We start from the raw sequence: 12,695 nt of genomic DNA, 5'->3' as shown, positions 1-12,695 counted from the left end.
ATTATAATGTATACTTTAAAAATTGCTGAACTTCATACAAAAAGAGCAACAATTGAGTTTCTGACCGGCACTTCGTTAAAATCATGGTCGATTCAAAAGTGTATATAAATGCCTATTTTAATAAAGATATTTTTGATTTAAAGGTGAATTTAAATTTAAGTTTTGGAAAGTTTATTGTAACCTCTCAAATTTTGAATAGTTTTCATATAAATTTTCAGTAATGTTAGATCACATTTTACAAATTGGACTGACACGTTCGTTAATAAATCTCTCCGATTACTATTACTTCATATTTAAACTGAAACTCTGATGCATAAAGATTTAACTCTTTAGGCATTAAAAACAACAACACAATTATGTGAGTTTTTTCATGTTTTACTCCAGAAATATAGTTTAAAATACTACGTTTATATACATTACAGTTCAACATTATACATCTTATTAGTGCAACTAGTATTAAGTGTACTTAACCAGTAAATAATAAATTTTATTTAACTGTTAATACTGTGGTGTCATTAATTTAATGTCTATTACAGGACAATCCTGGCGTTAGGTTACTACATTAGCCTGGACAAGCCCCCGGCGCGTATTCGCAACGTACGCCTACCCAACGAGCCTTTCATGCAGGTGATTAATTATTTTTTTACAATATTTATTTTATGTTGGGGTATTATCCATGTTTGGATATGCCAAACCAATTGTGAACATTTAGCCGCTTCCGAAATAAAGTCCGACAATATATTGTAGATTGCGCGGTGCTAATATGTTATTATTAAAGGTCTGAAGTTTATTAAAAGAGAGAGAGAGAGAGAGAGAAAGAAATTCATAATTGTTTCTTAAGGGCTTATATTTACGGGATAAAACATTTGTATATTACTATAATAGTATAAGGGAGAAAATTAATAAAGAAAATACTTTTTTCAATCCTTTCTCTTTCTCTTTACTTTTAATAATTCTACAATCGACTAATCTGGTGATATTAAGCGTCTAAGCTACAATACTCCATGTATTTTTTTTAATATTAGTAGTTTTGGATTTTTCGCATAATTTGAAACAATTGGTTAAGGTGGTTAACTAAATGTAAGCTTGCCCTTCGTGAACAATGTAACTATATCTTACATATTATAATTTTATCATAAAATAAATTGTCCAGTATCTATTACTTTATTACGGTGTATAATCTGACAAAAATACAATTGTATTGAGGATATTGTAAAAAAATATTTTAATCCAAAAACGCTTTTTTAAAAAGTTATATTTATTGTGTTAAGTTCATTCATCACAACAAGTCAGCCGATAGACGACCACTGTAAGGCATAAACTTTCCCCAAAATCATCACAATTGCCGGCCCAGTGCTGGCAGTATTTACTATATGTGTAAGTGCATGTCGATGCAACTAATGCCTGCCCACACTGCTTACGTCTAATATTTTCTTAGAATTGAGACATAAAATTTATTTGCAGTCAAATGGATACAAACCAGCACCACTAGATCTGAGTGCTGTCACCCTGACACCGAAGATGGATGAACTGGTCGACCAGCTGGCCGAGAACACACACAACTTGTGGGCGAGAGAAAGGATCCAACAGGGCTGGACATATGGACTCAACGAGGTAAGCGAAAGATAAAAAAAGAATTCGTGGAACAAGTTTTTCAGGCTCAAAAGCCGCACTATACGTGATGATGATTTTAACCCTCGCGTTGATCAATATTTTGTATTTCATATACCGGTTGTCATCGTATAGTTATAAACCATAAAAAAACCATTTTATATTCTATAAATAAAATAAAATGTTGGAAATATATGTTTATTGTAAATCCATTATAATCTTGAAAGAAAATCAACATTACATTTCTAATAGTATGTTTTAAGATATAATACAAAAATATTAAGATGATTTCAAATAGCACATTTTTTTTAATTTCGTTAGTAGTACCCGGCATTTGAATTAAAACGCTGGAAATTATACCAGAAATAAACAACAGTTTTAACTACCATATATACTTTACACATAATGGGTATGTGTTAAAAGGTTATTATTTCTGACGCACGAAATCTTTTGTTGTATACTATTTATGTGTGTATATTATAATTCATTAAATTCCGTTAGATACTTCACCTTCTCTATTTGTTATTGTCTGTTCCTAATCTCATTTTGTGTCATTCTCATTTAGCGTAAAGAAGATCTTCATAGTTGGATTCGACTGCTGTGACTCTCACACTTAGTATGTCATATTGTTATTAGGTGTGAGGGTCACAGCAAGGCGAGTCCAGATCTACCAGCAGAACAGAAGAAAGAACGCTCACTGTTGTTTTCACATTATAAAAGTTATTTTAATAACTAAGTGATTCTGTATTTCTTTTCTTAAGTGAATGTATATTGTCATCGCATCTTATAAGAATCTCTGCTTGGATAACAAAAGAGGTCATATACTAATATAACATAATTTTATATAAAGATTGTTCGACTAACGTTTAAAGCCGATTATGGTACGCGTCAAATATAAATTGACTGTGTTTAGATACACTGTACAAAACTGTTTCCAAAATGCTTTCACCGCTGTTCTATTATATTATATTGTACTACAATATTAGGGGGACTGGAAAGTAATGTCGTTTCGGTCGACATATTTTATAGAAAAACCGATTCATTTTTACCGCTCATTAAAAATTTGTACACTAGGTGACAAAAGGTGGTTGATAACGAAAGTAAAACTTGCTAAAAATATATTCACGTGAATTTAACTTAAGAAAGTCACATTACTTTCCTGTCCCCCGTAATATATATATATATATATATATATATATTTATATATTTATATATATATATATATATATATACATAGACAAATATTTATTTTTATACATACATATATATTTATATATATATATATATATATATATAGCAGTGGCAGTCTAGCGGTAGAGGAATGAGAATGCGATCGCAGGTTGGATTCTCGATATACCATCTTAAATAATTCACACTTTTTACAATAATTACATAGTATTGCCACTGCTCACTAACAAGTTTCAATAGGATGGGCATCGTCGTCTTCTGTGTATCGTAATACCACACTGCGATCTGCAACCCGCCTTCAGAGGATGGCGATTATGATGTATCCCCCGTAGATATCTTTTTGGGAGGCCTTTCCTTGCAGGGGGCATATGTGTGTATGTGTTGAAACAATGATTATGGTATTTTATATGTTATGTTACAGATGGAGAATCATAATAAAGTTAAATACGCGTTATGCATTTACGAATATATTTTTTAATAAACAAAGAAATGGATGTATTTAAATTTTTTAATATAATGTTGAAAAAGTGTCTTCCATGTTTTCGGGAACATTTTTTATCACAAAACAATGAAAACCAAAAAAATAATACCTTTTTCAGAGTGATCTCGGATTTAATGCATTATTAATAATAAATGACATTAATTTTTTAAAAAATAAGTTATCTATTTCGTACATAGTTAGATTAGTAATAATATGATTATATTTTCATTGTAATGTCTTAAGGTACTAATTTTTAATGTGATTACATCCTAACAACATGCCTTTATTTAGTTAATAAATAATAGGTGTTTTAATTTATTCTGTGGCTTGTGTGATATAGGAATTGTTATTTTTTTTCTGCGCATAAGGACATCTCTCGTATCTCTCTCGACATAACGAAAATATGAAAAAGCACATTTGAAATATGTACATAATGTTATATTATATTTGTCAGGTATTAGTTCTGTTTACCAATTAATTCAGATTCGACTGAGCGGTGTTCTTTTGTGCGACAGCCTGCGTTAAATGATGGAGCGTGTCACCTGCCTACCAGCGCCATCTATTGGTACCGATACGCAGTTTTATTAAATTAATTTGTGTTTCTATTTATAATGTTAGGACCCCGACATGCACCGTTCACCGCATCTGGTGCCGTATCCGAAAGTGGACGACGCGATCAAAAAAGCGAACCGAGACACCGCGTCCGAAACAGTTCGTACGCTCCTGGTCTACGGGTATAATTTGGACCCGCCAACCGGAGAACAACATGAAGGTAATGTCACGATAACTTTAAATTTATAGAACTTTATATATACCATCTCTTTGCAACATTAAACTTATACAGTCAAAGTAAGAAAAGGACTAATATATAGCTACTTCCGCTATGCAGCAGTAGTCGTGCAATAAAGTGCACCGCCCGACAGCCCGCTGATTAATGCGCACGCGGAAAATAATGCGAATTACACAACTACCACCATTAAATCACTCCACACGTGTTTCATCCTTCCACGGGGCATCCTCAGGAGTAATGTTACACCGATTAGTGCCAAATACCGAGTGACTCAAACCTGAATAGTTCAGAGCTCAAGGAACGCGATCTGTTTTTTTTTTCTTAAATAGATTTCTCTCTAACCCTAGTTTCTAACTTAAAGAGTAACAATCTGTCTCATTTCAAAAGGTCTATAAAAATGGATTAAGGTTGAAATCCCTTTCTTAAGAGTCACACTACTATTTTTATATTGTGAACAGCTCAGTGGAACAACTTACCGGCCTCGTTGTTTCCAGCTAACTATAACTTAGGAGTATTCAAGTCAAGCTTAAATAACTTTATTCTAGACAAGCACGTACCATCGTAGATCTCGTCATTTTTTAACATCAAGCGAAACAGAGGTCAAATACTTCTCCTACAAACGTTAAAAAATATGTAAAAAATACAATAAATAGTCAATTAGACATAAAACATGTATGTATGGCTACAAAATATTTAATAAAATAATTACTTTTCTCCATATTTCCATATAGCTCGAAGCTACTAATTACGAGACTTATTTGTTCTGATTTTAAAATTTTATAGTAACTGGATTTTGCTACGCCAATCTCACTTCTTATTTGATAACATTATTTAACAGATTCAAAAACAATCACTATTTCTACTTCACCTGTTAAAAACAACGCTTTGAATATATGTTATGTTTACGTTATGGGAAGTACAAAAACTTTCGCAAATGCTTTTATGAACTTGACTCTTATATGAATAAGCACTCACATTTGGCTTTTGAGTAGAATACGAGTTACACAAACAGAGATTTAATAATAAAGACTTACTCTTGATTATTCGAATGAAATTACAGTCCCTTGAAATTAAAGATTTAATCATAAAATACTAAGTAAGTAGCAATCTCACTTAAAGAAGATCACGCATAAAAATGACTGTCATTTATAGAAGTTTTGTGTTTCTCACTTATAAAGGCAAATTGACATGACATGGCTAATACTTTTATAAATAGAGTTTTATTGCTTACTCATTTTTTATTGACTCAGTTTTGATATGTAGTAATATGTCCAGCTCGGTAACCACTTACCGGCTTAGCAATTCAAAATTAATTCTGGCTAACAATGTAATAAAATTGATTTAAAAATTTACACCACAAAACTGATACTTTAATTATAAGTTTAAGTCACATTTTAAACTCTTAAAACAATTCTATAATTGTGTAAAGGATTTTTAAGTGTTAAATATCTAAGGAATTAATTGTAAAAATTTTAAAGATATCCGTGAAAGTGATCGCACGTAAATACTATCCAAGTTTGTCGAGTGCTAGTTACAGATCAGCGCGCTTTGGGAGCTCAATTTTTTTTCTAGACTCTATCCAATTAGGCTCTTCTAGTACTCTTCTTATGGTGTCCACAGTGATCGCTAAATGGTGTTAATAAATACAAAACGATGTTTATTTTAATGAATATAAATTATAATTTTATTATTGAACTTGTTATAACAGCTTTGCTAGCAGAAGCTTCGAAGCAAAAGCAAGCTGACTTCAGAACATACCGCGCGGAGAAGAACTACGCAGTCAGCTCGGGCAAGTGGTACTTCGAATTCGAGATACTAACTGCTGGTCCAATGAGGGTAAATGTTACAATTTCTACTATCAATTGTGTAAAAAATGTAATTCGGAATTGAAGGACTGCAACTACGACGACAAAGACGACGATAAATAAATGAAATAGGTTATTCAAAGAAGTTCTTTTCTTAATTATATATAACATAAATATGTAATTTAACTTAAAAGAGACATTTACAAAGTAATTAAATTAATAGAAGTTATATTCTTCAACTTATAAGAATAGGATATCGTGTTTAGTTACCTCCATAGGTGTTGTGGAGTTTCTTTTTGCTTCTTCTCAACAACTATAACATCTTGCGAAGCAGAGTTGATTAAAAAATAAAATAGAGTAAAGAAATAGACAATCACTTAAAGTATTGTTAAAAGTAGATATAGGAAAATTGTATAAATGAATTCTACCTTTATCACAATAATTCATCAAACTATTTTAATAGCATTAGCTTATCGATAATTATTTAAAGATTTTAAGGCTCTTGTTTAATTTTTTGAGATGTTTATTTTTTAATTATTTCTTTCAAGGTCGGATGGGCGCACGCTGATATGGCCCCTGGTATGATGTTAGGGCAAGATGAAAACTCCTGGGCTTTTGACGGTTACAATGTGAGTTATTACAAATTTTAATAATATAAATCAAACATTTTAATTTCTATATTTACGTAAAATTAAAATTAAATGTTAAATTTTTCAAATAGATACATATCTACCTGTTTATTATCTTTATCTTTGGCTATCTATTAGTCTGTTTGTAACACGTTACTATTATGTGAAGAAAAAAAAAACTTGTTGATTATTGTCAATAACTTCGACAAAATACGAAGATAAATATTATCCCTTCTTATCTTCAATTTTTAAAACATTAATAAAATATATCTGGCTGAGTTTGAGTTGTATATGTTGAAAAAAAAAAAAAAGATTTTTTTTAATTATGTGCTACGTATGTTATGTAATGCAGTCGTTAAAAGTTCACGGAGGGTCGAGTGACACTTTCGGGCAGCAGTTGAAAATCGGCGACATTGTCGGCTGTTTCCTTGATGTTTCCGACCAGACCATTAGTGAGTTGGCAGCGGCAGGGCAATCGCGGGCGTTACTCTCATATTATGGGTTCAATATTCAAATTTATATGTATTTTCCTTCCTTTGTGCTGTAGTCAAATTTGCGAACACATTTATGAAAAAAATATGAAACATGCAACAAAGAAGATTAAAAACACAACTCAGTAAAAACTCTTAAAATAATTTCTTCGGAATGAATTGTATAATACTAGATATTGTCCTAATGATACTTACTGTGAAAGTACGTAGTCAATAAAATTTTTATCCTCTATACGACCGCCGCCAGTTTAAATAACCAGATCGGCAGTAGATAGCCGTGTAACCTCCTCACCTTCCTCCAGACAGAAGAACTCTACACCAACCTGACACTGAAGTGTGGTAGCCTCAAAAAGCTTACAAGTGCCTCCAATTTCCGGTCCCCTATTACTTGCCGGAAATTACCAGGTTTTACCTCAAATATAACGGCTGCTCCCTGGACCCGGAAGTCAAAGACAACCTGACAAGCATTAGAGCTGAGTGCAGTGATGCAGTCCTGTGGATTTTTGCAATTTCCTGCGCAATGCCTCGCTGGACCGCATGAAACTATCCCCAAAAACTTTTAAGTATTAGAAAACATGAAAAAATTATTAAAGTTTATAAAGTTATGATGTGACCCAGGCAATAGGAGATTCAATTTTATATCATCGTTATGTTTTCAGCTGTAGATTAGGCCTCCCATAGATTTTGATAGGGGCCGATTGGAAGCGGCCTGTATCCAGTGACTCTACAATATATAAATTACAAGAAAATAGGAACTTAAGTTCTAAAAAGACATGATTCTTTCAGTAAAGAAGTCTAAAACTTAAAGCAATTTTAAATTCATCTTCAAAAATTTAACAAAACCTTTATGACCCAGACCCATGTGCGAAAATATAACAAAGTTCCATAAGATATCGCAGACGATTCGTTTCTTAGTTTTAAATTTAAAGTTAAAAGTATATTATTAAATTAGTTTTATTACAGCTGTAAAGAGTTTTTATTTGATCCAAATAAATGGAACATGGTTTGTTGACTCACATGGACACATGAAAAAAAAATTGCTGTTAAATCACATTTTAAAGAGCAACTGTTGAATTTCTGGTCGGCTCTTCTCAACACATCAGTGCTCGAGGCGGTCGTAGCTTACAAATTTTAATGTTGAAATAATCGACGATTCAAAAGTGCGTGCAAATGCCTACTAAAATAAAGATTAAATTTTTACACTACAACTACTAATAAATATATACACAAACTTATGTATTTAAAAATTAATACATTTTAATATATAATAATATTTATTTTATGACTATAATATGAGAGTACCACCCAAACAATTTTAAATGTTAATGTATTCCACTGGTTGTTTTAATTTATGTATTCAATGTTAGCCTGTTGTAACTATTAATATTAGGTGGTCAATATACAACACTGCCCTCGTGAATTGTGCCTTTGTTCCAATAATTACATTTATATTCCAGATCTCTATTAAGTCCATTATTTAATGTTGTGGAACTTGCATTTTGTTTAAACTACTATACGTTTCTTAATGACTTGTTTAAAGTGGGTTTTTACATTGTATTAATATCCCTGATATATAATTACACTGTTCGCTGTATTCAAATACGAAAATACACATTAAATTCATTTACAAAATAATAATTATTTATTTTAAAATTTATATGTTATCAAAGAGAGAGTATTCGAATGAATAGCCTGGTTAAGTTTGGAAGTAGGTTTTATGGAGGCGACTTCAAAATTACTAATATATTTTCGGGAATATTTTTATGTATTGGTGATATTAGTGCTGTAGGCTTTTACAGCTTCAGCGGACCCCGTATCTGGTCGTTGCAATATGCGCGAGGCTCAAATTGCATAACCTGTATGACTGATCAGTGTTATGGTCGTTTACGCTTATGTATGTTAATGAATTTAGCAAAATTTGCTCGGCGGTCCTGTAAGTGGGATACTGATTCCACTTCTGACAACCCTCGCTGGGTTCGAAAGTTGGTGCTTGATCTAGGTGCAGTGCACTCATGGCGAAATGTGATGTAATTTTGTTAGAGTAGCTGCGTTGATGGGGCTCGAGTGTGATTTTTGCGCTAATCCATAGTGCGAGGCAATCGACTACTAGCGTTGTCTATCGGCGCCATCTGAAGTAACCGCGTCCGATGCAGTCTATCTCCTTTAACCATTTGCATCCAGACTTTTTAACCAAAGTGCTTTCCTTTATAAACTAGTTTTACATCAACTTTAAATAAATATACATTCGAATATTCTATCTCTGGTAACAATAAAACACTATTAATTTAAATAAAAAATGGACGATGTCTTAATGATAATTTGGTTAATTTTCGTGAATTTAAAGGAAGAGAAAGTGTTCAGCAGTAGCACAGAGTCGTTTGGCAAGCAATGGGCGGTGGGAGACGTAGTGGGAGTGTTCCTTGATCTCATTGACAAGACGATAAGTAAATACCGCTCAAACGCTCTGGCAGCACATTTAGCGAAGAAGTTTCTAGATGTAGTAAAGTGAGTCGTAACATGGCAGGAATAACATTCATACTTATTTCCACGGCTATTAATGTTTTTAGTTAATTTTATAATTTTAAATCTCACTAGAACAAAATTCGGTTCTGTCTAGAATAGAAAGTACAGGATAGAAAATTTTTTAACCCTAGATAATTATTCTTAGAAATAAAATATTTTTACCTAAATATTTATTTATCACTAAAACCGGAACTAAAATTACAAAGTGACAAAAATTTTATTAGTATTCGTATCTGTCTCGATTGATGTTTTATGTACAATTAAAATTCAACATATGACTAAATAAAATGAAATGTACTATTTTTTAGTTCTGTGATTACCGCTAGTACCACACTAAACGATTACATATTTCGAGTATTTGATAGTTAATCTCTTGTGTCAATTTTTGAGTGTAACTACATGAAACAAGTCAAAATGAAAAATTTCCTTTCGTTTATGTGACGTTGTCAACTTTTTAAAAAAAAAAATCACATCGGTATATTCGTTAACAATCAAACATGATTTCGAATAAAATATATGTTAGGCTAACATAATGACGTACGACATAGAAGGTAAAATGTTTAAATATATTAATATATAACTTTTTTAACTTAAGAAACCATTTTAGTACTAAAGTAGTAAATTATTGACCATAAATGATATGTTACCTTCACTTGAAGTATATTTTAGTTTTTTTTTTTTTAATTTACGTAACGGTGTTATTCCTGCCATTTAGAACTACACGAAGTAGCTTCAAAATAAAACGCTTAGAGCTATGCACCACAAGAAATCATCTTTTAAAATTTAGCTTACCTAATTCGAACACCGCATCGCTTGGCTTCACATTCGGCAATTTTCGCACGATTTTAGATTTATTTACGTGGACCTCTTTAGAATAGGTTTTATTACACATTGCAAAACAATACACGGACATTTCATTAAGATATATTTGTGAGTAAATAAAAACTTAATTTTTAATTCTATTTGATCAATGCTAAATGAAAAAAACTTATTTACCATCCAAATTAAACCATAAACTTGACAATTTATTTTATCTCTAAATAAAAGATACATTATTTTGTGCACTGTCATTTTTATGCCGCAATCGACTCATGAAAATAAAATATTTATTTAAAAAAAAATTACGCATTATTGGACATATACAAACCACCAAATTTTAAATATCACGAACATTAAATACGAAATTAACTAAAATAATTCTTTACTGTTATTAAATTTTTCTATATTAATTCTACAATTTATGATGTATGAATGAGATATTTTAAAATATTTCTAAACATATTCATGGAAGACGCGACTAACAGCTTCCAGTTGCTTTTAAACTGTTTTTTTTTTTAATAAATTTATACAATGTGTATATATGATTGGAATGGGTAACCTTTACTTTCTTTAACAACATTACGTATTCACAAAGAGCCCAACATAAAACTCACTAACATGTCTACTATTTTGTAACAATTTTTTTTATTTAAATTACTAACAATGCACCCCACTCAAAATGAGTTTGTATATTGTTTATAATAGCATTTATTTTATGTAATATTGCAATTTTATTTATTTTAATGAAATTACCAAGGAAAGTACCAAAATATGTTTCTTTTTCGAAATCATCTTGCATAATAGATATAAATTAGACTGTTCATTAGTAAATTGGACTTAGATTATTATCATCATTATATTTCTCATTGCATTGTGGTTAGTAAGAGTATTTGTATAATGTAATTGATTAAATTTTATCATTCGGTGATGTGAATCCCAGAAGTATAGTGTAAATATTTCTCAAATTATAGCTTTCCTTAACTTCAATTACTGTCTTTTGTAATAATATGATTTCAACAAAAGCTTTGTTTTCCAAGTCATAATATATCAAAGAATTTTACTATTGTATCATTCATTTTCAAAAAGAATTTTTAGTGGCAATAATGACAAATAATAACGATTGTAAAACCGCCACGGAACACGCATACATTTATCGATTGTAATGCTCCATTTTGTCGAAATGAGATTTTGAAAAGATGGCGGATTCTTTTTCTGAATTTGAGTTTAATTGTCTCCAAACAAACACTTTAGCGTACCTTCATAAAAATAATCCTTTGGTTTTGAAAAATGATCGAAGCGACAATTAAGTTTACTTGTTAATTATATATGTCGGAGAATAACCTGTGTTCGACATCATTAGCATAATTTTTGTACTTGCAACACAATTCCTATATCTAGCTCGGAGAATAATTTTAAACTAATAACAGCGTAACAATATATTAGGAGATCTTAACGCTCAGGCGATTCAAGCGACATCTCTAGTCGTTCGTAATAAATTTTTTTTACATTTTTTGTGATTCGTGGTACTACCAACGAGAGATACATTATTGTATTCGTCTACACATAGACCAATTATGTTTTTCTAACAATTGAGAGATTTTACAAGGCTATCACACTGACATATAATGATCGAGTGAATTTTGTCAAATCATGGGATAGGGTAATTTGTTTTGTATTAAATTAATTACTGTCACATTAAAACCAGAAGTCAATGATATCTGTTATCTTTTGGAAAACAATGTTTTTGTTGAGTAATCCTAATTATGAATGTATTCTAATCATTTGTATCTCGAAGGTTTCTCGTTAAACGGCGAGTTGTTGATGGACGCTTTGGGCGGAGAGACGACATTCGCGGACGTGCAGGGGGATAATTTCGTCCCTGCTTGCACCTTAGGGGTTGGACAGAAAGCCCGGTACGTATATAAATTTATTTTAAAATTAGGTTCGACGCGTTTCGTTAATAGCATTAGCAATCGCACTGCAAATGTGGTGGGCCGGTGGGGGATATTCATCTTTCACTACCAATTTACGATTAACAGCGGAGCCAAAGACCAGTTCCGCCGCAGAGAGCTGAGAAGAGCATATGCTTTTTATGACCTAACAAAAAATGAAATGATTTTTGTTACTAAGCTCGAAAAATAACTTAGATATTTCATTAGGCTATGAGTCATCAAAATGGCTAAGGAGAGTGACAAAAATTGTTAGACCATAGGACAATTACTCCTATCAGATTTTACTACATTTTTATTACTAGGCAATAAAACTAATAAGTTTTAAAAGTCACAGCTAAATCATAAAATGGATTTAGATTGGTAAGACTCAAAAGCGGAAAAGGACCAATCACATTGCTAGAAAACA

The 12,695-nt window shown here is 31.4% G+C and overlaps 1 protein-coding gene across 1 annotated transcript in view; it reads left to right on the top strand.

The window, feature by feature from the left end:
• The window catches only part of RyR (Ryanodine receptor), a 166,418-nt gene that overhangs the window by 68,030 nt on the left and 85,693 nt on the right, over window positions 1-12,695 (top strand). The window contains exons 22-28 of the mRNA XM_068768362.1: window positions 537-627; window positions 1,465-1,614; window positions 3,899-4,052; window positions 5,779-5,906; window positions 6,424-6,504; window positions 9,340-9,439; window positions 12,133-12,250. Of these exons, the coding sequence (XP_068624463.1) occupies window positions 537-627; window positions 1,465-1,614; window positions 3,899-4,052; window positions 5,779-5,906; window positions 6,424-6,504; window positions 9,340-9,439; window positions 12,133-12,250 (822 nt within the window). The remainder of the gene's footprint in view (window positions 1-536; window positions 628-1,464; window positions 1,615-3,898; window positions 4,053-5,778; window positions 5,907-6,423; window positions 6,505-9,339; window positions 9,440-12,132; window positions 12,251-12,695) is intronic.

This window comes from Battus philenor, unplaced genomic scaffold (genome assembly GCF_028537555.1).
Source record: "Battus philenor isolate CCGP_79_NKW_IND1 unplaced genomic scaffold, ilBatPhil1.0.hap1 SCAF_25, whole genome shotgun sequence".
NCBI classification, from domain to species: domain Eukaryota; kingdom Metazoa; phylum Arthropoda; class Insecta; order Lepidoptera; family Papilionidae; genus Battus; species Battus philenor.
The sequence above is the reverse complement of the archived record's forward strand: the minus strand, read 5'-3'. Positions and strand labels throughout refer to the sequence as shown.